The 27584-nt window shown below is 40.2% G+C and overlaps 1 protein-coding gene across 1 annotated transcript; it reads left to right on the top strand.

The window, feature by feature from the left end:
- pnpla3 (patatin-like phospholipase domain containing 3) lies at positions 1 to 27584 on the top strand. Its single transcript, XM_041215990.1, has 9 exons — positions 1 to 401; positions 7616 to 7848; positions 9547 to 9612; positions 13253 to 13462; positions 15401 to 15461; positions 17126 to 17377; positions 17572 to 17704; positions 24905 to 25027; positions 26035 to 27584. Exons 1-9 carry the CDS (start codon positions 215 to 217, stop codon positions 26261 to 26263), a joined length of 1494 nt encoding a protein of 497 aa, XP_041071924.1. The 5' UTR covers positions 1 to 214; the 3' UTR covers positions 26264 to 27584.

Raw genomic sequence — 27584 nt, 5'->3', positions numbered from 1 at the left:
TGCTTTTTAACTGAGCTTTCTGCTCACACCCAGTCCTTGCACTCTGAAATAGTCCATGGAAAAAAGGCAGGAGCAAAGCGATCAGCTGAAGTGAAAACCGTGTCACTTCGCTTCTGTCGATCTGAACTCTCTTGGTTGTCACTTTAGGATATTCGAAATTCCTCGGCAACATTTTTTTTTCATCGCTTATCGGGAGGCTTTCTTGTAGCCCGAGATGTTTGACCTGGAAGGCGGCTGGAACATTTCCTTCGCTGGATGCGGGTTTCTGGGGGTTTACCATGTCGGAGTGGCGAGCAGTATCCAGGAACACGCTCCTTACCTGATCCGGGACGCCAGCAGGATCTATGGCGCATCTGCCGGGGCGCTTACTGCCGCCGCCGTGGTGTGCGGGGCACCGCTGGGTGAGTCCCGTACCTGGCCTGAAGAGGGGAAAGCACCATCGGGGCAAATCATTCCAGCACAAGAACCCCAAAAACTTGTCGAGGACAGGGGCTGTTAGAATCCACAGGGGAACCATAATAGACGATGATGTGTGTATAAAACCCGGCACCTGTCAATTTTGGACATTTTGTTAAAGATCGATTTTCCTAAACTCATCTGGAAAGAGGAGAGATCTATGAAGTTGCTACTGTGCCTGGAGGGAACTAAAGTGTATCTCTTCAGTTAAAGTTAACTTTTAAAAACCAGTAGCTTGCAGTTTTGCAAAGTATCTGCAATAGAAATATCTCATTGAGTAATCGGCAACTTTTTCGGAGCCTAGGTTGTAGAGTTGTTGAACTAGAACAGATGAACATTTGATAAATTATATTCTCCTAACAATTAGGCAGTCTAAAAAGTGGTTTGCATATGTTACAAGGAAAGCTGATGCGTTGTGTTTTTTTTTGCATGAGTGTGCTTTTCAGTATATTTGTAGGGTTTAATGTTGGCAGCTTGCTATCATTTACCAAATGGATTGAGACACTGATAGCGGAGAGAGATTGCAGGTTATTTGGTGCCGGTATTACACGGGAGAATCCAGTAATTTGTCCTCCAAAGAAATAATGGAATCAATGCTTGTTCTTTCTGTCTCCCCCATCTAAATAAGTGGTATTCTTGCTGATTTACTGCATATTTATCTAAATGTTTTAGCAAGTCATATTATTAGCAGCTGAGACCAGTGCAAGATTTTGAAGGGTTGTGATTCGCAGTATCTAATGTTAATTTGATACCTACCCGGTGGTATTATTTCCTGCTGCTGGAATGCGGGTGGTGGTGTGTTGGATCAGGAGGATATTAAAGCGGAGAGACCACATTCGGGCTCGGGCTGACCTGAGTTTCAGCGCTTTGTGTTATTGGTGGCTGCTGTGTGGACTGATTTCCGCTGGGCGGGTTTAATGTCTTCTTGTTAGCGCGGGTTACTGCCGGCCATTGACCTGCACACTGACCTTTGATAATCGCGCTTCTTCACAGTTTTTTGACATTCCAAACAAATCTAAGCATCGATGAAATGTTACTTCAAAAATAAATGACGACATTCCCCTGCAGTGTTCAGTTTTTTAAAGCGATTTTATATATTTGACTATAATTGACTCGTTCACATTTGAAGGTCTCTTTAACATTGGGGATAGAGCATCTAAGATGGGAAAGGAGGCCAGTTTTGACATTTATCGCAAACAGCAATGTACGGATATTTCTTCAAGTTCAACCAAGCAATTTTCACCGTCTTGAAGAATTCGAATATGAATCATTACACATGTTTTTACCTTAAAGTTTCTAGAAGGCCTCTTACTGGGAATTTGAAAATGAAGGCTGAGTAGTTTGCGTGGATCATTCCTGATCAGTCCAGCCTTCGACTGGGCTGCTTGCAATCCCCGGCATTCACATAATGGACTTTGCCTAACGGGATCCCATAACTTGTGATTTTTAAAAGAATCCTCGGCCCCTGTCACTAAAGAGTTTCAATGAAATGGATTTCCCAGATTCAGCCTGGAGTCTAAGCTGAGTTCGGAGCTCAACTGCCATGACAATGAGGCAATAATATTGGTCTTTGTCCCCAAGACTAGGAAGGAGGGAATGGACCAGAATCTCACTCCTGATTTCAATTCAGTGAAATCGAATGCCAAATTAGAACCAGACTAGTATACTGTCTTGGGAAGGAAACAGACAATTATTGAAATAAATGGTCAAAAACATATGATGCAACCTAAAAAAGAGACATCTGTTAAGTTTTGTGCTCAATTTTACTTATGGAAACATTTTGTTTGAATGTGTGAACATACGAATTAGGAGCAGGAGTAGGCCAGTCGGTCCCTCAAGCCTGTTCAACCATTCAATAAGATCATGTTGATCTGATTGTAACCTCAACCCCACATTCCTACCTACCCCCAATAACCTTTCACCCCTTTGCTTATCAAGAATCGATCTAGCTCTGCCTTAAAAATAATCAAAGACACTGGTTTCACTGCCTTTTGAGGAAGAGAGTTCCAAAGACTCATGATTCTCAGGAAAAAAAAATTCTCCTCATCTGTAATAAATGGGAGACCCCTTATTTTTAAACAGTGACCCCTAGTTCTAGATTTTCCCACAAGAGGAAACATCCTCTCTACATCCACCCTGTCAAGACCGTTCAGGGTCTTATATGTTTCAAACAAATCAAGTCATCTCTTACTCTCCTAAACTCAAGCAGATGAGAGGGATTCTTGCAAGAACAGGGTCTTATCTGGGATTGTGACTTTTTTTCAAATTTAACAGTACACAGGTAAAATTACACTCAGCCATATTCAACAGGATTTGTAATTGGGGTTGTGAAGAAGAAACTTTCTACACTTCTCTCACCCCTTCTCTCTCCCTCCCAGAACCACCATAAGATTTCCCTTCCATTCTACCAGCCTCCGCATACAACAGATCATCCTCTGCCTCTCCTGCCACCCCCAGCATGATGCCATCACCAAGCTTATCTTCCCCTCTTCTCTCCTGTTAGCATTCCAGAGGGAACGTTCCCTCTGCAATATTCTGGTCTACTCCTCAATCATCCCTAGCATGTTGTCCCCTTTCCACAAGAGCTTCCCATGCAAATACAGCAGATGTAACACCCGACCTTTTATGACCTCCTCTCCTCACTGACCAAGGTACCAAACACTCCTTCCAGTTGAAGCAGTGGTTTAGGTGTACTTTTTTCAATTTACTTCACAGTGTGAGCAGCAAACACAGTAGCCTTAACATCGCCAAGACAAAATGCAGATTGCGGAACACCTCCACTAAGTCCGCAACAATGAACCTGAGCTCCTGATGGTTTGCCACCTTAATTCTCCACCTTGCTGTCACATGGATGTCACTGTCCTTGACACTGTTCCAGTAAAGCTCAGTGCAAGCTTGAGGAACAGCATCTCATCTTTCAATTCGGCACAGAATTCTGGATTCAACATGGAGTTCAACAATTTCAGACTGTGAATTCGGTACCCCTTCGCACCCTCCCCCCCACCACCACCACCACCATTTGTTTCTGTTATTTGCATGTGTCGGTTGTAATCTTATTCTTAATATTTTGGACACAGCTGTTCATTATTCTGTCATTCACAAACCATTGCCACTTTCTTTGCCTTTTGTGCCATGAAATCATTAGTTAGTTCATCCTTCCCATCCTCCACACTTTTTACAGATTTTCTCTTTTATTCTTCCTCCTCTGTTTCACTTGCTCAAAACCAATTACATTTCCATCTTCCTTCAGTAATGAAGAAAGGTCCTTGACCTGAAACGTTAACTCTGTTTCTCTCTCTGCAGATACCTCCTGAGTATCTTCAACATTTTCTGTTTCTATTTAAAAAATTTCCTCTGGCCTGTACTCTTGGTCTATCTTTGTCCTTTGTCATGACTACACCTTTTTAATCAAATGGAATTCCCTTAGAATTATGATTACTACCAAAATGCTCTCCCACCGATACCCCTTACACCTGTTTCATTTCCTCAATCTAAATCCAGGGTGCCCTTTCTCTTTTTGTACTTGCTTCATGATGCTGAATACAGAAGTCCTTGAGCTATCTTGGCAAAAAGTTCACGTGAAAATATGAAACACACAAAATGTATGGGTTGGAAAACCTGTTCTGAAAAATTAATTGGTAAATGTGCTAAGTACAGGAATTAAGAGCTCATTAGAAATGTACATTTTGTATAAGGTCTATTTACACTTTCCTCCTGATGACACTGTACATTATTAACTAAAATTAATACCTTATCCTTTTTTGAGTTGATCAGTAATGCAATTGTATTGGATCCTATTTGCTTTGTGTTTAAGGCTGCTGTGGTTTGTTACAGCCTGGCTGCGACTGACCTAGAAACCTGTGCCAAGATCAGTAATAATGTGCCATTTCAGGCAAGGCAGCATTTATGAGGTGATTAACTACCAGTGAACAAGCATCTTGTGTCTGTAAGTTTCCCAGATAATTAACGCTGCTGAAACATCATGTTTTTTTGGCAGAGGTGAGGTAGAGAAATAAATCCATTGTGAGAAAAATTAAATAAAACCATCTTTTATATTTAATGGGAACATTCTAAACACAACCTGTTGCATTCACTGTTCGTAATGTTTGGAATCTTGCCCTAGCCTTTGGTGGTGTTTCAGTTTAAGCCTGTTTGTTCTGGTTGCTAATGTGCATTAAGGCAATTGCTGCTGGTGCATTCAAAGTCAAGCCTCTCCTCCAACTGCACACTGGCAGTGAATATATTAAACTGTAACTTTGTAGCTGACTGCTATATACAGTTACATTTCTGTTGTAATAAGTTAGCAGCTGGGTTGGATTTGGAAGCATTTTGGAAAATTCAGTGATAATGTGCTGTGAAACACAGAAGCATGAGTGTCCCAAGTGAGCTCCCAGGAAGCAATGTGGAAGTCTTTTTTCGTGTTGCCTTCTGGAGTCCAGTCATGGAGTGATATTGACAGCAGCTCAGACTCCGTGGTAACCAGTCTTAGCAATGATAAGCAAAAGGAAGAAATAATCTCAATTAGTCGAAGTCTTCAAATTGTTTAAATCAAAAAGGTCTGGGGCTCTTCAACATTTCTGTAGCGGCTTCCAGCTGGCCCACTTTCCATTGGTTTACTATTGACCTGGGTGCATTTTGGATTTTCATTATGTATTGACCAAAATAAAAAACTGACATTACTTTCAAGTCCAGTGACTTCCTCCTTTGCTCTCTCTGTAGCAGTAGTTTAATAGTAACACTGTAGAGGCTATATGGGGATGCGTTACTGGAGGTTGCTCTGTGTGTCCCTAGCCATGTAATCTAGAAGCAGCTGCTGTTTTTGTTTTGGACATTGTTATTGTCTGTTGGAAAGTTGAAGTGGGCCTGCAGTGGTCTCTTTAATGACCCCGAAGCTTTCTGATGGAGGAAGAAGACCTAGTGCAGGTTGTTTCTTTGTCCATTTTAGCCTGGACATTCACTTTTTGTAGAGCTTGGTCTTGGCCAAGAGCTTTACCAAGATCTACAAAAGTGGAGCAGACCTTCTTCATTGAGACTTTTTTTTACTCTAATTTCTGTTTCATCATGTCTGGTGCTGCAACACTGGACTTTTCCTACCTCCCAAGTGGCAGAGGCAGAAATCCTATCAGCAACCTGTCCTGCTGTTTTGGTCTCCTACTTGACCCTGCATTTCATTCCACACTTACTCAGGAGTAAGCTCCTGACTAGCTAGCATTTTCTCCCCTTTCTTTACCCTGACATCCGTTCAATGGATTGCTTTGGCGTTCTGATATATTTTCTTACAGGAGTGAAAATATATCCTTGGACAAAAAACAAATGTGTACAGCTAAAAAAACTCATGTTATCATCAAAATGATCAGCCTGCCTCTAATGATTTGGGTATATAGGTCATAATTTCAAAACTTGCAGTTGACATGAAACTCGGAAATGCCATAAACAATAAGAATTGTAACAGATTTCAGGAGAATAAGGCAGGCTGGTAAAATGAATAAGACATGAGGCAGATAAAATTTAAAGTAGCAATGTGTTGCTGAAATGAGACATTGACAGTAAAGATGTGAGATTTATCCAGAACCTATATTGGGACCAAATAGTGATTATCGGGCTAGAAGATGGACAATCAGATATGTTTCAAATGAAGAGAGGACTATGACCAGGCTGTGTACTGTCACCAAAATTATTCAATCTGTACACAGAACAAATATTCAGAGTCAGATGTACTTCCAAGGGTAAAAATTGGAGGCATTGATGTAACAAACTTGGTACACTGATGACAGAGTTCTACTTGCAGACAAGGCATTATACCAAATATCATTGGCCAAGTATCTTCTAGAAGTTTAGAATATGGATTAAATATGACAACCAAAAAGAAAAAAACAATGGTAGTCAGAAGGAAAACATTGTAATAAACTAGAGTGAAGATTGAACTGAATAGTGCCACACTGGAACAAGTAGATAAGATTGTATGTATTTTACGTTAATTGATAACAGAAGCTGTTGGATGTTATGCAGAAGTCTAAAGAAGAATACAGATAGCTGGAAATAATTTTGTGAAGATGAAGGATGTGTTACCAACAGGAAAGCCCAAGCTTATAACAAGGAAAAAAACTCTCCAGATGTTACATTTTCCTGTATGGCAAGTAAAAATCTGTAGAAGCAGATAGAGGCCCTTGAAATGTGGATGCTAAGATGGATGCTAAAAAAATTCATATACAGACCATAAGGCAAATGATGAGATGCTTGAAATAGCAAGAGTGAAAAGAACCTTTAAAAAATTGACATCCAGAAAATAAAATGTCAGTATTTCGATCATTTGATCAGAGCTGAAAAGCTACAAAGATCTCTTCTAGAGGGCAAAGTGGAGAGCAGCAGAAAGAGGGGTCGACCTAGATGTAGTTGAATAGTGAATTACAGAGCAGTTGCATAACAGCAACAGTGGCTATGTGAAGATGGCACAAGGCAGACAAGACACAGGATATGAAGGTGTATATGCCCAAGTCTTTGAAGGTAGCAGGTTTGACAAGTTGAGAGGACTTTTTTTTTAAATAGAGGTATGGAGTATAAAAACAAGGAAGTTATGCAAACTGAATTATTGTACAGAGTTCTTAAAGTGTGGTTGCCAAAATTTGAACGATGTTAAGGCCTTGTAAATCTCTTCTGCATTCTCTTATAGGATGGTATCATATTTGAGGGATTTTATTTATGTGGAGAAGTTGGAGCAGTGAATGTTAAGAGGAGATTTGATGGAGTCTTTCAAAATTATGAATGATGTTGATAAAGTAAATAAGAAGAAAACTGTTTTCAGTGGCAGAAGGGTCAGTAACCAATTTAATGTGATTGGCAAAACAATCAGAGGTGCATTAAGAAATAGGTTTTTACACAGCAAGTTGTGATCTGGAATGCATTGCCTGAAAGGGTGGTGAAAACGTATTCAATAGTAGTTTTCAAAAGGGAATTAGATAAATGTGGAGGGACGAAACTTTTGGGGAAAGAACAGGGAAATGAAATTAATTGGATAGTTCTTTCAAAGAGCTGATGCAGGTATGATGGGTTGAATGGCTTTCTTTTGTGCTGCATTATTCTGTGATTCTATAATCTGTTACTTATTTGTGTATGGATAACCTGCAATTCTTTAATATGCTCTTTGTTTAATTTTCTTAAGATACTTGTTGTGCAGACGTCATGAAAATAGCTAAAGAAGCCAGGAAAAGAAACTTGGGACCTCTGCATCCATCCTTCAACTTAGTAAAAATAATACGAAATGGACTTTTCAGGAATCTTCCAGAAAATGCACACCAGCTAGCCACAGGCAGGCTCTGCATTTCTCTTACCCGAGTACCTGACGGTGAGAATGTGCTGGTGTCTGAGTTCAACTCCAAGGAAGAACTTATCCAGGTAAGATGAGAAAACTCCTCATAAACTGGAGTTGCCCTTTACACCTGCTGGATTGAAAGTTATATCTCTGTTAGGACTGTACAAGGAAATGTTGCAGGAATGCAACTGAGGCTGACAGGCTGAATTCCTTGGCATAAGAGGGTAAAAGTTATCACTTAATTGTAACAATAAATTTTAAGTTTTCTCAAGGTGCACCTTGCACATTGACCCAGATTTTGCTGTGTTAATGACAACGTAACTGTCATCATTCCTTATCATTACTGCACTGAAACTAATAGCAACCACAGACATGCGTGGAATAACACAGAACTGCAGAAGTCGCTATTTGTCAGTGCTTGCTGCTCAATAAATTGCGCTGTAGAGGTTCCCACAGACTGTTATTTCCCTTATAATTATGAATTGACAAAAGTATCTATTCTAATGCTGTTAATCTTTCTATATAAACCTTGGAAAAAGCTATGTCTTGTTGAATGAGGTGTAACTAAGAATTTTTTAAGTGTATTCACCCTCACTGGCCCTGAAAAGTTAATTTTGTATTTCTGTAAAATCAAATTTCTCTACAAAGAAAATTTCTGTATTTTTAAAAACTTTGTAAAAGTCTGCTAACTTTTATTTTAACTGCATCTCAATGCAGTCATACGTTTATTTTGCTACCTGAAAATTTAAGTTGTAAGTGAAGGACTTTAAGTGTCTTTAACTTCGTAGTTTGCTGTGTATGAACATTTCAATTTGATTGGTTGCCTAATTGCTTGGTGGCATCATTGATGCTGCACACTAAGATACCCCCTTGATTTGGTAGCAGATTCAAATTGCTGTGGCAAATGGGAACTTCCTGTCAGAGATTGCCAGATTTTTGTGGGCAGCATTCTTTGAGGTCAGTCGTGAACATCCTTGCTTTATTGTTGACTGCAAAGACCGAAAAAATCCAGACCAATGTCGAAAGTCGTGCTGGGAATGGGTCACTAGTGAGTTGGTTTTGTTTTAAGGATGCCTGGCTCCATTATAAGCACATTGAAACAAATTTCATTACTACTAAGATAAAAGCAAAAAACTGCAGATGTTGGAAATCCAAAATAAAAATACCTGGAAAAACTCAGCAGGTCTGACAGCATCTGCAGAGAGGAATACAGTTAATGTTTCAAGTCTGCATGACTTCAACAGAACTAAGGAAAAATAGAACCTCTTTTCTATTTTCCCTTAGTTCTGTTGAAGAGTCACACAGACTCGAAGCGTTAACTGTATTCCTCTCCACAGATGCTGTCAGACCTGCTGAGTTTTTCCAGGTATTTTTGTTTTTGTTCATTACTACTGACACTGTTAAATGTCAATTTCATGTGGAAATCTGACTCATTAAAAATGTTTGAACGGTAGCAAAAAGTAACTTTTATTTTGTCAGAGCCTGTGCAATCACTCTGACCATTGCTGCCCCATTAGTCAAGTGTCCTTCCACACATTCTACCTGAGAATTCCAGGACTGTCTTTAGGATTGGGTGTGTTCAAATGGTCAACCCAAAGAAAGCTGCATAAAGTAAAGGAATCTTTTTCCTTCCCACCCTGAGACCCATCTCTGTTAATGTAGGCCTGGTTGCTGCATTTTATTCCACAACTTGTGTTGCTTTCTGGCCTGTTTCTAACGCTGAATAATGCATTAAAATGTGCTTGCAACAAACAGATCTTTCCTCTGCTTGTTCTCCTTAGGCTCTGATCTGCAGTGCCTTTGTTCCAATTTACTGTGGACTCATTCCACCGTCTTTTCGAGGAGTGGTAAGTCTTTCTAGGTTTTGGAGAATCTTTGTCTTCAATTATGAATTAAAGCCCTCTTTAATCTGAAAAGGAGGGTCAAATTAACAAAGAATCAGGCATCAATGGGGATTGAATGTGGTTGAATTGAAATGTTTGATTTAATATAGGAACCTTTAAGAATGCTTCCTGGTGCAATTGGCATTGAAAACTTTGGTTTATAAAATAACTCACTCCAAAAGGGGGTTTTGATCTGCCAGCACAAAGATAAATGATACTGTCATTTGTAATTTTCCATACAGGATAGCAATTTTTTAGATTGGCCAATGTGATTGGCATCTGTTTGTTTTGGGAAACGATGGACTATGCCTAGGATTTATGTCTGGTCAATGGAATGAAACTGTAAGGACACCTCAAAGATTTCTTCTTTGTTTCTGGTGAAAAGGCTCTAGGAATTGGTAGCTGGTTTTTAAAAAGAAAAATCCTCTCAAATACTCCAATGTCATTTTGCAGAGGCCTAGAGGAATTTTTGCCTTTTGATAGTTTTTCAGGATCAAATTGCTAATTGTGCCATTGATAAGGTGCTTCCTTGCAGAAAATCAGGAGAATCAGACAGCTAAGGTCAGAGTATGATCTTGCACAGGCCAATTGGAGTCCTGGAATAACTTCTTGACTAGCCATTGGCTAGTTTAATCCGAGAGGTAAATATTACTCCTGATTCCACTGTCGTCCTTACAGTTATTTCCTGAAGGATTGAAGTCCTGCATGGTAGTTGTGTTCTTAATGTGTTTGTACATTTCAGCATCCATAACCTCACTGAGTTGGTGACTTGTAGGAGAAAATAAATAAATGAAGAAAATAAATCTCATTGTTTTTAGAGAAAGTGGAAATCCCACTTTAAATTTCATTTAAAGATTTTTCTCATCTTTCTTTATCAGCCTTGCTGATAACCCATGCTTGATGCAATGTGTTTTTTTTTTAAAGTAAAACATTCGATTTACTATAACGTGCCCTGCAGTTCTTTCTGCCCCCAACTTACATATTGTGCTGCTACCAATGTATTTTCAGGAAATGGCCCTTGATGTTTGTTGCTTCCAGTATGAGGCCCTTTGCAATTCAGTTTTTCTCTTTTTTGGAGTGATGTTGAGGAGGAGGAGCGAAGAAAGGAATAGCTTGAGTGCAAAGGGATTAATAAGATTCTTAGTTTACAATGGTGCATAACAAATTTACTGAGCTTTACAGTTATACTGTCCAAAACCAGTCACTCTTACCAGTGCTGTATTGCCATTGACCTGTAAGAGCTGAAACACTAGCTAGTTACAAAAATGTGCATATGCAAAGGCACAAGTCACAAGAAAAGCACAGTTAAAAGGAACATTTTGTGCTTTTGTTGTTTTGTCACTTGTGTGTTTTGCATGTTAATGTTCTTGTAATCGGGTTGTATTCAATATAGAGTATAATTCTTTTAACTCTTCATAGTGTGTGTCTAGGCCGTGGCTGTATTAGTAAGAGCGATTGGGTTTGGAAATTATCTTTGTAAGAGCATTTTATTTAGGATCTGTGATCTTTGCAGCTTACACGGTTTGAAAAGGGAGTCATTTTATTTGTCTTAGTTTATTTATTTCACTATTGAACCTATTCTTTAATGTTGTCATTATAGAGAAACAAGTGATTACTGAAAGCCCATAAAACATTGTATACAGAGTGCCTTAAGGTGCTATTATCTTTAAGAGTTAATGCACCTTGAGCAATCACCTAAGAGTTAAAGAGTGAAAATAAGATTCATCAAATTTTTGTTCAGCTTATAAAAGTCTGTACATTGTAGGATGAAGTGAAGACTGATAGAGATCAGGAGTTCCACAATTCTGAGAACCATGGAAAAAAAATAGTGCCATAAATTCCATGAGTTTGGAATTCTATGAAGGAAAGCTGTGGGGTCAGAGGTAGTGAGACAGATTCACATTTGGGCTAAGTTGCACTGCAAAGCTATTAATGTAATGGGATGACTTGGAAATGGAACAGGCACACTAATGGATCTAAAATCAAAGGTTGCTTTTGTTTTCTGTTTTGAATTTTCTGGTGGGAGTCTGCCAGAATTGTGCAGCATTCTTGGTCACAGTGGTTGGGTGGTGTGACCAGTGGGACTTGTATCACTCAGCATAATAGCTGGATCTAATTCTTGATCAAACCCTCAAGAGAGGTAGGCGCTGATTAGGGACTGGATGCCTCCTCCAAGTGCTATGCTATCACTTCATAACTGGTGACTTAGCAGCATGGAAAGATGCTATGGAGCAGATTGTCTTAGTCATGTTATGATACGGGCTAGTGAGGAAGTTGATTCAAGAGACATCTATGTTGGGATCTTTCTTTTCCATCCTTCCAACAAAGTGAATTTTCTGTAACAAGGCACTGGCAGCTTGGCAAAGAACCGTGACCCAAATGATGGGAAGGTCCTGAACGAGGATCTTTGATCAGAAATCAAAATGTAGAATCAGTTTGGATGGAGCTGAGAAACAGCAAGTTGCAGCAAGCATAGGTGAGAGTTATTTATAGGCCACAAACCTATAATGGCAATGTAGGGCATGGTATAAATTGGGAAATTAGAGGTGCATGTAACAATACAATAATCATGAGGGACTTCAATCTACAAAGAGACTGGATAAACCAAATTAGCACTAATGCTGTGGAGGGTGAATTCCTAGAGTATTTACAAAATGGTTTGTTAAGGAACCAACCAGGAAATGGGCTATTTTAGATGTAGTATTGTGAGATGAGAAAGGGCTAATTAATAATTTCATCAAGGAGCCCTTAGGGAAGAGCCACAACCTTACGTTTCCCTAGATTTCAGCATTAATGGGGAAAACACTGACCAAAACAAGTTAAGAAAAGGTTCCGGGTTAGACACATGCACGCACCCCATCACCGATAAGTCCAGCATTTGCTGCCCATCCCTAACTGCCCTTAACAGATGGTCCCACAGTGTGACTTAACCTATTGCATGGTACTAGCATCATACCATATAGCCCCGTCAGCTTCTCAGGAACCTTGTGTACCAGAATATTTTGAAACTCTAGCCCAGAGCTCACTGGTGACTTCAGTTGAGAAGTTCAGTACAGTACATGACATGAAGGTTCTTTACTTGAGCAATCATCACTGGTGCCTCTTTTGCATTTTGACTTGTAACTTTTTAAAATTTTCTGATGCCAATATCCTTGTTTCAAAGAACTACAAAATTGCTTCTTCTCAAAAACAGCACCAGTGTAATATGTGCAGCCCCTTTTTATAAAGGTAAGCGCTATTGACCTAATTGAAGGATTAGCATAGAGTTCTATGCTTACTGCACACAGGACAAGTTAACATGGAAGTTTGATTTCCAAAGAACTGCTGAATCATCTTGGATTTATAATTATCTTTAATTTATCTCCCTCATACAGGGCACAAACATTTAGTTATGCAAGCTTGCTCAGTATTTTAATTTTTCTACCTTACTATTTTTTTCTAAAGTTAACATTTTAGTTTTTAAACAGTAACTATTTTGCAATTGCGGCTTAGGAAGAAACTTTGGCTTTAAAAGGCATTCTCAGTTGGAAGTGAAAGCTCCACCTCAGAACTCTGATCTGAAAGTCATTGTCTTATGTTTAAAATGAACCCCTTATATTGTTAGCGTTATGTGGATGGAGGGATCAGCAACAACTTGCCTCAGTATGAATTGAAGAATACAATAACTGTGTCTCCGTTCTCTGGAGAAAGTGATATATGTCCTCGAGACAACCCCAGCAACTTCCATGAACTCCGTGTTACCAACACCAGCATCCAATTCAGCCTGGGAAACCTATATCGACTGACTCGAGCACTCTTCCCTCCAGAACCAAAGGTAGATAGTTGAAATTTAAAGTATTTCAGATTATTGAAATTTTTTAATGGCTTATTAAGTTTAAAATATTAGCTACTATTTGTTAGTGAATTCTTTTTGGACATGAGTACTCACACCTGTGTTTCAACAATTACCTCTGAAATAAAACTGAACTTGGCCTTTCTGAATTTTCCCGCTCATTTGGTAATGGAAAAATTCTTCCGATTTATTATTTATTTTATTTTATCAGGATATTCAAATGTTATTCTGACTAATCTATCTTAGAATGTACACTTGCTGTCCACAAATCTTATTTCATGTCATAATTTTAGCATCTTTGGGACAGTGTGGGGAAGGGGGCAAGATTGCAGTCAAAGAGGCTGAATCTGAACCTTATTAGGCTCAGAGGAAATTTTTTTAAGCCCCAACCCTCTTTTGTGCCTGGGCTGACTTGGCAGGCAATCCACTGTTGGTTCTTGCTGAGGCCTAATTGAAGTTGGGTCTGACATGAATCTATGGTTTTTATTTAAAAAAAAAACTTTTTTTTGGTAAGTGTCCCTGCTGCCTGCTCAAGACAGTAAATGAAAACTGGAACCTGTTGGCTCTGTGACCCTCGAGCAGCAAAGTAACTTGGGCAATTTTTAACTGACCACCAAAAAACGGTTTTGACTGAGCAGGACAGAGTTAAATTTACTCTCAATATTTCCTGCTCATTTTATTATGCCAACTATGACTCTATATTTTCAGGCTCTGGCCAATGGATGGCTTCAGCGTCTGAAGTCTCTCTTGAAAAATATGTATTTAAAAAAAAAACAATTCTAATAATCAACCAATTATGGACAACACTACAGACATTATTTTTCCAATGTCTGGATTTGACAGTTCAGAATTGGATTTTATTTTGTGTGAACAGCTGTTTCTTTCTTGGATACAAAAAGAACATATGAATGTTCATTGGGATTAGCAGCAGGAGCATGCCATTAGGCTCCTTGAGCCTGCTCTGCCATTCAGTGAGATCATGGCTGATCTGACTAAAGCCTCAACTCCACATTCCACCTACCCCCGATAACCTTTGACTCCCTTGTTAGTCAAGAATCTATCTACTTCTGCCTTAAAAATATTCAGTGAACCTGCCTCCACCACTCTCTGGAGAAGAGAGTTCCAAAGATTCACCACCGCCTGAGAGAAAAAAATTCTTCTCATCTCCATCTTAAATGGGAGACCCCTTATTTTTTTTAAACTGTGTCTCCTAGTTCTAATCTCTCCCAGAAGGGGAAACTTCCTTTCAGCATCCACCCAGTCAAGTCCCCTCAGGATCTTTTATATCTTTTAATAAGATCACCTCTCATTCTTCTAAACTCCAATGGATACAGACCCAGCCTGTCCAACCTTTCCTCATAAGATAACCCCCCAATTCTAGGTATCAGTCGAGTGAACTTTCCCTTCACTCCGTTTATATCCTTTCTTAAATAAATAGACCAAAATCAAACTAATGTCTTGATGTAATAAGAATAGAAAATACAGGAAAGAAATGGGTCCAACAGGCAAGACAGGTTAATGTTTCAGATCTAGATCCATCATCAGGACATTAATCTGTCTTCTCTCTTTTACAATTGCTGCTGCCCTAAATGTGTTCTTCCAGAACTTTCTATGTTTATTTCAAATGTAGGCATTTTTCTTTATTCTGTGTGATCTTTCTTTACTAAAGTGTTTTCTATTTTAAATGAATAATGAAAAGTACATGATCAGCTTGTATATACTGGGCAGTTAAAGCATGCAGCTGGTTCTTATGTAAGAGTTTAGATTTCTACTGTCACTGTTGTCTATTGATAAAATCGATGCAACATATTCTGCTTTCTTGGAATAAAGCAGAATATCTGTACATATTTGGAGGTTTTGCTTTTCCTGTGCAGCCTATCTTTCTCTTTTTATTTTAACTTGATGCAACCTGTTTTTCAGGTGCTTGGTGAAATGTGCCATCAAGGTTATGAAGATGCACTTCGATTCCTCAAAGGAAATAGTAAGTCCTGATTTATTTTGGTGGTTGTTTTTTGGAGGATTTAGATCTCAAGTTACTTAGAGAGCAGAATCTTCTGGCCAGTGTATGGGGGTGGGCCCCGCACACTGATGCGTAAAATGACGTGCAGTGACATTGGGGGTGTGTCCTGATGTCACCACACATCATTCTGATCTTTAGTTCAGCGGGCGTGCACCGGAGTTGGCTGTGCATTATTAAACTGTCAAAGGCCTATTAAGGCAATTAATAATCTAGTTAACCAATTAACAGGGCTGCCTGTCCAACCTTAAGGTTGGCGGGCAGGCGAAGAGCCCAGGCGGCCTTCACATTTTTCATGAAACCTCATCCACGGGCAGGAAGAGGTTTCATGAAGGTTTTATTAATTCAATAAAAATTTTCATGAAAACTCAAACATGTCCCAGCTCATGTGACATGAGGGGACATGTCTGAATAAATTTATTTTTTTTTATTTTTTTCAATGTTTCATATTGAAATTAATTTCCGAGCAGCAGGCCCCGACTCTCCCTCCTCCCCCTACCCGCACAGGTGGTGCTGAGCGCTACTGGGCAGGCCTTAATTGGCCCACCCACATTAAATGGTGCCGCACAGCCAATCACGGGCAGTGATTGGCTCCACACTTGCGCCCGACCGGTCCGCCTGATGGGGAGAAAATTCTCCCTAGAAAAGGGTAGTGTCCATCTCATTTGTCATTTTCTGCATTCCTATCTCATTCACATCCAACAACACTCGAGCTCGACACCATCCAGGACAAAGCGGCCTGCTTGATTGGCACCCCATCCACAAATGTTCACTCCCTCCATCGCCAATGCACAGCAGTGTGTACCATCTAAGAGATGCACTGCAGGGACTCACCAAGTTTCCTTAGACAGCACCTTCCAAACCTATGACCGGTACCATCTAGAAGGACAAGGGCAGCAGATAGATGGGAACACCACCACCTACAAGTTCCCTTCCAAGCCACTCATTATCCTGACTTGGTAATGTATCGCGGTTCGTTCACTGTCACTGGGTCAAAATTCTGGAACTCCCACCCTAACAGCATTGTGGGTGTACCTACACCGCATGGACTGCAGCAGTTCAAGAAGGCAGTTCACCACCGCCTTCACAAGGGAAATTAGAGCTGGACAATAAATGCTGGTCTAGCCGGCAATGCCCACAACGCATAAATGATTTTTTTTTTTAAATTAAAATTTTGTATGAGTGGAGCTTAGGTTTTTCACAAATTGTAACTTTTCTATAATAAGAGAAGATGTAAATTTAGTATTACTTATCAATCTTTTTTAGAGTGAACATGATTTTGGATGTATTCATACCACTAGTACAAAGCAAAACTGTTAAAATTATAATGCAAATGCAGCCTAAATCCAGACAGAGCCTGATCTGACAAAGTGAAATGGAGAAGATTCTCTGGAGGAAGGAATCTTGCTTTGATTTGTTCCAGAATTAATTAAGTTCTTAACTCCTGGATTTGCATTTCACAAGCTTGGTGTCTTTGCATCAGTGCTAAATTTTTAGTGTTGCATCCCTCAAAAAGCATTGACCTCTGTTTTCTTTAATTTTCTCTATGTAGTTGAAGTTGCAATGTTAGCTTTATTAAACTCTTTTCTAATACACCAATCCACCCTGTTTCTCTTTTTGCTTCTCAGACCTACTTGAAATGCCTGTTCTCGTAGATGATTTGACTCCTGTCACTTCATTGAGGGCGACCACCACACCCTACATCCAGAATCAGGACAATCATTACAGCATAACTCGGCTCATGGAAGAGGGGGTGGCAACAATGGTTACAGACGGAGCTTCAACAATAAAATCGAATAACAAACAACTGAGGAAACCGTATTGGTCATCGGCACTGGATGAAAGAATAATAGAGAATCTACCACCAAGACTTCGTAACGGTACTGTGAAAACAGAAGTGTTAGGTTTGAATGCACAAGTTCAATTAACTAATTCAATTGTAGACCATCTGTGCAATCTGAGAATTGAAGAAATGTGATATGTTGACTCCATGGGTGTATATATGAGTCCAGACTATATCTGCAATCAACCTAAAGCGTTAAATTCTGATATTTTCCCTTTTTTTTACCTGTAGCATTGCATGAAGCGTGTAAAGAGAAAAGTGGCCTTTATGCACAGCTTAGCAACCTCTTCCTGGTTAGAATGGCATCCTATGTGATGTTACCTTACACACTACCATTGGAGTCCGCCTATTCTTTTGGCTGCAGGTATGCGTTCTGAGCAGTTTGATTTTCCTGGCTTTACAGCAACAGATATGTTTACTTTACAAAATTGTTTGACCACAGCATGAACTTTTAATATAAGAATTAAAGTAATAGCAGCAGGATAAGGCCATATAGCCCCTTGAGCCTGTTCTGCCATTCAATAAGATCGTGGTTGATCTCACGCTACTTTCCTGCCTGTTCCCCATAACACTTGACTCCCCTGCAGTCTCATAGACATGTCTCCTGGCCTTGAATATATTCAGTGACCCAGTGTGGAATTTTACAGCCCTTCCTGCTATCGGGACTTTCTGGTTCTGAGTCAGTGGCCTTTTGAATGGCTTGTCGCATTTTATGGCTCTGCCCCTGCTGCGATGGGGCTGCCAAATTCTGCCCTCAATCTCCACAACTCTGAAGTAGAAAACTCAAAAAATTCAAACCCTCAGAAGAAATTCCTCTTCATTTCTGCCTTAAATGGATGGCCCCTTATCCTGAAACTTACCTGGATTTTCACTCCTGAGGCACGTAGCAGAGGTCGGGAAATTTCCTGGCTCGCTACACTTGCCTCAGGAGAAACTTCCCCAAATCGGGGTTGGGAGGCAGGATAGAGTTGGGTCTGCCGCCCCTGGATGCTCAGGCTGCTGAGTGCCTAGGTGGTAGGCTGTTTAAAAGGTCAAACCAGTTCTCTAGGACTTTGTTCCAGTTGTTTGCTCATATTTTATGCCCTTTAGGCCTCACCCCCCTACCCACTCTCCATGTCAACAAATCCCCACACCCACCCCCAATGGCCCCTTGTAATCTCCAAGCCAACTCATTGCCTCCACCCAATCCCTCCAAGGGCCCTTACAACCCCAATGCCAATATAGTGCCAATGTACCCAGCACTCTTTGCCTTTACACTCCCCATGTCAACTCACCAAATATCCAATAACTTCACAGCTTGACAGTTCTACAGACCTCTTCCACCCTTCAAAAGTATTTATAGCTACTTTAAAATATTGTAGTTCCCACCTGTGGGTTAAGGCTCTTACTACAGCAAAAAATGGAGTCTGAACTCAGCACTGAGTTCAAATGGCCCTGCTGAGTTTGGGTTTCCCTCATGTGAGTCACACCCTGCCCCCTCTCCCCTACTGGCGAAAATGGGATCTGTCAGAAATGGAAGTGGGACTACTGCATCTGGGTCCCAATTGCTATTTTGGAAGATCAACAGAGCCTCTGCGACTCTCCGGAAATCTAGGCCTGTGTCCCCTCGTTCTATAAGAGAAAACATCCTCTCAGCATCTACCCTGTCAAGCCCCCTCAGAATCTTGTATGTTTCAATAAGATCACCTCTCCAATGAGTACAGACCCAATCTACTCATCTTTTCCTCACAAGATACATCCCCACACTCCCCACCACCCCAATCTCTGGAATCAATCTAATGAACCTTCCCTGAATTGCCTCCAATGCAAATATATCCCTCAAATAAGGAGACCAAAACTGTTGCATACTCTTGGTGATGTATTTGAGCCATTGGAGAAAACTTGTGTTTTTGTTATTTTCTTTCCTCTTTAATGCCTATTTGATAACATTAATTTCTGTCTGTGGAACTCCCCCAGTACTTTGGGTAGATTCTGTAGATGTGAACATGCACAAAAACCTGTTATCGCATCAATGGTCTGCACAGGTAGACAGAGCAGTCAACACTCACACCTCGGCACCAAATAAAGCTGATTCCACCAAAACAGGGCTGAATATAGATGTGCAGTATGTGAAGTCAGTTGGACTAGGTCTGCAGTGGGGCATAGAACGACACAACTTACATTGCAGTTTTAACATCACTTTATTATACTACACAAAATTCTACTTTGAAAAAATGGTGGGTGGAACCCAGATGCATTGAAAGCATAGTAATAGCAAAATTATTTCAGGATGATAGTGCAGAATGGAGATATGAAAATTATTTTCTATGGGGTTGTGCTGCTACAGAGCATTTACATTTTTTAAGCCTGGTTTGGTGTGCCTGCATATGCATTAAAATATATCTTTTTTTTATTCGTTCATGGGATGTGGGCACTGGCTAGGCTAGCATTTATTGCCCATCCCTTACTTAGATAGCATTTAAGTGTCAACCACATTGCTGTGGGTCTGGAGTCACATATAGGCAAAACCAGGTAAGGGCAGTGGATGTCCTTCCCTAAAGGACATTAGTGAACCAGATGGGTTTTTGCAGCAATCAGTAATAGTTTTGTGGTCATCATCAAACTTTTAATTCCAGATTTTTTTTTAAATATTGAATTCAAAGTGCCATGGTGGGATTCAAACCCAGGGCCTCTGGGTCTCTGGAATACGAGTCAAGTGACAATACCACCATGCCACTGCCTGATTACTCCTATTCACTCCCTAGTAATGGCAATTCCACAAGTACAGTGGCAAATAGTCAAATAAAACCCAGTTGATGCATTCATACCTGTGAACAACCATCTTATTGAAAAACAAATTGACGAAGCAGTATTGAAGAAAATAAACATTCACTGAGACACCCATTAGACATGCCACCGAAAATCTCTTTTTGAGGAAAGTTTAAAACCTTCTTAGAAGCTGCATTTTAAAATCATAAAGTGATACAGCATAGAAGGAGACCATCATCTCTCTGCCAGCTCTTTGAAAGAGTTTTGTTATGCAGCCATGTAGCTGTCTAGTGGTAACATTGAAATTTTAAAGGCATGCAAGTATAAAATATATTGTAAAATATATATTTCTTTAGTTAAGGTCAACTAACCGATCCCCATTGGAAACAGACAAAAATCTGTCATTGTTCCCACCCCAGATTGTCAGGCAGTGAAGCCAATAGAAAATGTAGTGTAAATCAGCCTTGGCTATTATTGCCATCAAATAGCCTGCTAAGATGGTGGAGTGGGCAGATAGGTGGCAGATGAAGTTCAATGCAGAGAAGTGTGAAGTCATTCACTTTTGTAGGAAGAACAAGGCAGATGAATTGAGGGCACAAATTAACACATGGAAGTATGATGTCATTGCTGTCACAGAGACATGGTTGAGAGAGGGGCAGATTGGCAGCTCTATTCCAGGATATAGGGTCTTCAGAGACAGGGAAGGAGGTGGTATTGCAATATTGATCAAGGAATCAATTACAGCAGTAAGGAGGGATGACACCTTAGAGCGCTCCACAAATGAAGCTATATGGGTAGAACTTAAAAACAAAAAAAGAGCAATCACATTGCTGGGAGTGTTGGGAGTGTACTAGAGCCCCCCAAACAGTCAAAGAAGTAGAAGAGCAGATATGTAGGCAAATTTCAGAGAAGTGTAAAAATAATAGGGTAATAATAGTGGGGTATTTCAACTTCCCCAACATTAACTGGGTTAGTCAGTGTGATAGGTTTAGAGGGAGCAGAATTCTTAAAATGCATCCAAGAGAGCTTTTTAAGCCAGTACGTAGAAGGCCGTACAAGAAAGGGGCAGTTCTGGACTTAATTTTAGGGAATGAAGCTGGGCAAGTGGTAGAGATATCAGTGGGAGAGTATTTTGCAGATAGTGATCATAACTCTGTTAGATTCAAGGTTGTTATGGAAAAGGACAAGGATGGGCCAGAAATCAGAGTTCTAAATTGGGGGAAGGCTGATTTTAATAAGACCATGTATGGCCAGAGCAGACAGGGAGCAGCTACTTTTAGGTAAATCTGCGTCAGAGCAGTGAGACTCGTTCAAGAAGGAAATAAGGAGAGTACAGGGCCAACATATTCAGGAAAGATAAAGGGTGGGACCAACAAATCTGGGGAATTCTGGATGTTGAGGGATATACAGGATTGGATAAAGAGAAAAAAGGAGGCTTATGACAGATACCAAGGGCTCAAAACAGCTTAAGCCCTAGAGGAGTATAGAATGTGCAGGGAGGAACTTGGAAAGGAAATTAGGAGATCAGAAAGGGGGCATGAAAAAACATTGGCAGGTAAAGTGAAGGAAAACCCAAAGTTATTTTATAAGTACATTAAGAGTAAGAGGATAACTAGGGAAAGAGTAGGGCCCACTAAGGACCATAGTGGTAATTTGTGTGTGGAGCCGGAAGACGTAGGTAGGGTTCTAAATGAATATTTTGTGTCGGTGTTCACAAGTGAGAGGGACAACATGTGTATGGAAATCAGGCAGAAGGACTGTGATGTAATTAAAGAAATTAGCATAGAAACGGAGGAGGTTCTAAGTGGTCTGGCAGGCCTAAAAGTAGATAAATCTCCAGGCATGGATGAAATGTATCCCAGGCTGTTGAGTGAGAGAAGGGAGGAGATAGCAGGGCACTGACAATAATTTTCAATACTTCTCTAACCACAGGAGAGGTGCCAGAGGACTGGAGGACAGCCAATGTAGTATCGTTATTCAAGAAGGGAGGAAGAGATAAATCAGGGAACTACAAGCCAGTCAGTCTAACCTCAGTGATGGGGAAACTATTGGAAGCAATTCTGAGGGACAGAATTAATCTACACTTGGAGAGGCAGGGATTAATCAAGGACAGTCAGCATATTTTTGTTAAGGGGAGGTCATGTTTGACCAATTTGATTGAATTTTTCGAAAAGTGACCAAGTGTGTAGATGAGGGCAATGCACTTGATGTAGTCTACTTGGACTTCAGCAAGGCTTTTGATAAGGTCCGGCATGGGAGATTGATAATGAAGGTAAGAGCCTGTGGGATCCAAGGTGATTTGGCAAATTGCAGAATTGGCTGAGTGGCAGGAAGCAGAGAGTGGTGGTCGAGGGGTGTTTTTGTGACTGGATGCCTGAGTCCATTGGGGTTCCACAGGGAGCGGTGTTGAGTCCCTTGCGGTTTGTGGTATATATAAACGATTTAGAATGTTGGAGGGTTGATCAGTAAGTTCGCAGATGACACAAAAATTGATGGGGTGGTAAATAGTGAGGAGGATAGCCTTAGGTTACAGGAGGATGTAGACGGGCTGGTCAGATGGGCTGATTAGTGGCAAATGGAATTTTATCCGGATAAGTGTGAGGTGATATACTTGGGCAGGACAAACCAGGCACAGGAACACACAAGGAATGGTAGGACCCTGGGAAGTACCGAGGATCAGAGGGACCTTGGTTTGCATGTCCACCTGTCCCTTAAGGTAGCGGGACAGGTAGAAAAGGTGGTTAAGGCGGCATATGGGATACTTGCCTTTGTTAGCCGAGGCATAGAATATAAGAGCAGGGAGGTTGTGCTAGAACTGTATAAAAGGCTGGTTAGGCCACAGCTAGAGTATGGCGTGCAGGTCTGGAATCTGCATTGTAGGAAGGATGTGATTGTACCAGAGAGAGTGCAGATGAGATTTAGCAGTACATTGCCTGGGCTGGAGAGTTTTAGTTATGAAGAGAGATTAGCTAGACTGGGGTTATTTTCCCTGGAGCAGAGGAGATTGAGGGGGGGACTTGATTGAGGTGTATAAAATTATGAGAGGCATAGGTAGGCTAGACAGGAAGGAAGTTTTCCCCTTGGCAGAGGGATCAATATTGAGGGGGCAGAGATTCAAGGTAAGGGGCAGGAGGTTTAGAGAGGATGTGAGGAAGAATTTTTTCACCCAGAGGATGGTGGGAATCTAGAACTCTGTGCCTGAAAGGGTGGTAGAGGCAGATAGCCTCATAACATTTAAGAACTATTTGGATGTGCGCTTGCGATGCCATGGCATACAAGGCTACTGGCCTAGTGCTGGAAAAAGAGATTGCAATAGTTTAGGTACTTGTTTGACCGGTGCAGACTCGATGGGTCGTAGGGCCTTTTTTCTGTGCTGTAGACCTCTGACCCTAACATGGAGAGACAACATAAAATAAGGGGTGCAACTCTTAAGGGTGTGCAGGAGCAGAAGGGAGCTGGGTTTACATGTGCATAAGTCATTAAAGGTGGCAGGACCGGTGGAGAGAGGAGTTAATAAAGCGTACTTGTATAGGACACTAAATAGGCCTCAGCTGGAGTATTGTGTATGGTTCTGGACGCCACACTTTAGGAATGCTGTGAACTCATTGGAGAGAGTATAGAAGAGGTTTACAAAAATGGTTCCAGAGATGAGAAACTTCAGTTGTGAAGATAGACTGGAGAAGTTGGGACTGTTCTCCTTGGAGAGGATAAAGCTAAGAGGAGATTTGGTAGATATGCTCAAAATCATGACGGGGGGAAACAGAGTAGATAGGGAGAAACTGTTGCCATTCATAAAAGGGTCGAGAACAAAAGGGCACAGATTTGAAGTGATTTGCAAAAGAAGCAAATGCAATATGAGAAACTTTTTCACACAATGGGTGGTTCGGGTCACTGTGCAGTGAAGGCAGCTTCAATCGAGGCATTCAAAAGGGCAGTAGGTGATTATTTCTATTTAAATAATGTGCATGGTTACGGGGAAAAGGCAGGAGAATGGGCACTGAGTTATAATGCTAATTTGGAGAGCTGGTGCAGACATGTTGGGCTGAATGGCCTCCTCCCGCACTGTAACGATTCTGTGATTGTTTGACTCCCATGTGGAGGATGGCCATCCCTACAAGGTACTGGAGGGTTGCCAGCATATAAGGAGCTGTGTGCCAGCATGAGGGGAGGGAGAATTTTTTTTAAGGTAGCAAGTTTTGATCTCCCAATTACTTTTACAGGATTTCTTACTATGCCAAGAGTGTTGTTTTACGCAATGTTGCAAAGTGTACTTAATGATACCTGTGCTGGTCAAGCTTCTGAGTCTACTGGAGGTAGATTCTTGCCTATGTGCCAGTGACACCACATACATTGTGGTTGCAATGACATGTAGGTAGAGTTGCTCTTGACATAAAAATACTGTTAATGCTGGAAATCTGAAAAAGTAACAGAAAATGATGGAAATACATAATATCAGAGCTGTGGAAAGTTGCTGATCTGATGTTAACACTCTTTCACCACAACTGTCTCTGCGATTTTTTTTTTTCTGTTTCACTTGCAGTTGTCTACAAATTCAGCAGACAGGGAACCCACTTTTATTTTCAAATGAAATTCTGTTATAGAATAGGGGCAGGGTTGTGATGCACAGTTTGCCAGACTGATTGTGACTTATACCAGCACTAGCTTGGAATAGAGAAATTGTCTGTTTATAACGAAAGTTCCGTGTTGGTTTCAGGCAAATGCTGGAATGATTGCTAACAACAAATGAATATATCAACTGCAATAACTTGGCTGCTCTGGTTTCCATGTGACTAATACTCTTGAAAATATTCCACAGGTTAGTGGAGTGGCTTCCTGATGTCCCAGAGGATGTTTGCTGGATGCGTGAACAATTATGCATTATTGGTGGTGTTATTTATCATCGAGCAACAAAGCGGTTTGGTCTGCAACCATGTTCTAGGTATGTAACTATATGGAAAATTTATAAAAATATAAAAAAACACATATATAAAAAAATATTCCACATGTGACCAGAGTCCAGCCATATTTTCTCTCTCAAAATAAGAAAGATAAACAATATAGTGACTAAGACTTCAGAAATTTGAATATGTTTGGAAGCAACAAAAGTTGAAGACAGTTTAGAATAAAGGGTGGCTTTAAAAGTGAGAATTACCTTTTGAATGGCTCATAATCTTGGATTTACTCTTCCAGGTTTTACAGGCTTCTGTGGGGCTACCATATTTTTCTTGGTCAGAAATGAGGCAGACAATAAGTATACATTTTTAGTATGCATCTTGGAAATGAGTATAAAGATCTGTCTGTGGCTCAGGCGGTAGCTACCCTACCTCTGATCCAGAATGTTCCGGGTTTGAGTCCTGCTCCAGGGACTTTGGCCGTGGAAGAACCTAATCACTGGTGTAGGCAAGCCAGTGTACATCAGTGCCAGTCCCAGGTGGTTGATATGAATGGAGATGGAGGAGGGTGACCAGTCAGCATTGTGGCGACCTCATGTAACATGAGGAAAGAGCTGAAAGAGAAGGTCTTGTTGGAAATTGCTAAGGTAAATAGCTGAATATCCAAACGGATGAGTCTATGATTTGGAAATGAGTTGGCTGCCATTAGTAAACTGAACACCAGTAATTGCCAGGTTGACTCTGTGTCCCGTTTTTATACATCATACCAATCTGAAATCATGGCATCAATAGAAGAATTTTCCACAGCAATCACAAAGGAGTAGCCATAGATGGTTTCTTCTGTTGGCTGAATAGTTGATTTCTATTGTTTTAATTGCATTCTATTGTTTATTGAACACCACGTTCTTGTGGAGAAGATATAAGGAATGTATTTTTTTATCAAAACAATTGTGTAGTGGTTGATCGTTTTATAATGATCAACTCCATTTAATTTAACAAAGCCCTAGTATAAAACATAAATTGAATTTCTTGTAATGTTTGCTTTATTTTCCAGTGTTCAGCCGAACATACCTCTGAGAAAATGCTTGAGCCTACCAATTAATTCAAACCAGTACCAGCCTTACCTCACTTCTCAAATCTCCACTGTGGAACTTAACTCCCAGCATTATGAGCTCCCCAGCTCCTTAGATCCAATGGTGAACGAATCTGTTGCTTTGGTGAAACGGGATCTGGCAACTTCGGGCAAGAAAATTGATTTCTTCACTAGTTCAGATAATTTCTGAATGGTGATGAAAAGTTTGCAAAGACAGCTGACCAGGAAATCATTTCTAACAATGGTTCAAAGATTGGAATGAAGGTCACAAAGTTGGCCCTCGGACCAATTGGTTAGAAATGTATGTATCACCTATTGCACAGTGATAATTATTTTAGTTAGTCAGAGGAAACCTAGTTCTTCTGCTTTCAAATCAATAATCTTAAAGCCATTTCCAAACTTTGTCATTACACAGAACTGTGTTGTCGCGCTATCGAACTGCTTTCAAGAACTCATGTTATGAATTGTGTAGGCCATTGCTTATGTTTGCACTTTATTGTTAACTAAATTCAGTCAGTTTCCCCAGCGTCAGTGATTAGTTCCCAACTATTTATGGTTCATCAACTCAGATTAGTATTTATCATTCTAAAAGCTTTTATAGTCTGATACCTTAAATATGTTATTTACATAAACAGCAGAATCACTGAATTTTAAACTACTTATAATGCATATCGAGTTTAATCCATGCATTAGTTTTACGTCACTTCTTTGTACATATGCTGTCACTATTCGTGTACTCTTTTATTTTGTACTTGACTGAAGAAGCAAAACTGATTTCATTTGTTAACTAAAGACCTTCTAAGAAATTTATGGTTGTAACTAATACCTGTTGAGTGTTCTTGCCTTTGGGGCTTCTTTCATACTTAAATATTTGTAAATGCAGTGGAACCACCATTGACTAATTTCTCGATTTAAACTTTAAAATCTTGTACAAAAAGTCATCCTTTTACGTGTTCTACTGATTCTTATTTTTCTGACTTTAATCAGTCTTGCACTACCAGAAACATTAAATTCAATTAATGTTTGTATTGTACTTTATTCCTGTGCCTTAAGAATTGCTTTAACAATTAAGTTTTTACATTTAGATTGTTTGATTACCTGCTGCTATCCACTATCAGTGACAGAACATGGGACCTCCATTGAATGAACTTGTGCTTCTTCAGTTCTGAATAATGTAGGTGGATACATATGTGTTTCTCAAACCAGAATGTACCTTGTTGTTCATTCCAGTGAAATGACTGGAAACCTGAAACTGCTGGGGAAAAAATTTGATATTTACATACTCTCACTCTGATAAGACTATTTTGGCTGTGGTGCTGTTTTCACTGATTTTTTTTTTGGAAAAAGTATGAAAATCTCCTGCTGTGCCTTTTTATTTGTCAGTTCCAATTATTGGCAAATACCTCATAATTATCCAAGTCAGCATTTGAACACTAAACCTTTTAATAAATGTAATTATGTTTACCTCTCTCCAATATTTTTATGGGCAAATAAAGTATTGAATAAAACCA

The sequence above is a fragment of the Carcharodon carcharias genome, chromosome 21 (genome assembly GCF_017639515.1).
Source record: "Carcharodon carcharias isolate sCarCar2 chromosome 21, sCarCar2.pri, whole genome shotgun sequence".
NCBI lineage: Eukaryota > Metazoa > Chordata > Chondrichthyes > Lamniformes > Lamnidae > Carcharodon > Carcharodon carcharias.
Note: the sequence above shows the minus strand (reverse complement) of the source record. Positions and strands in the feature narration are given on the sequence as shown.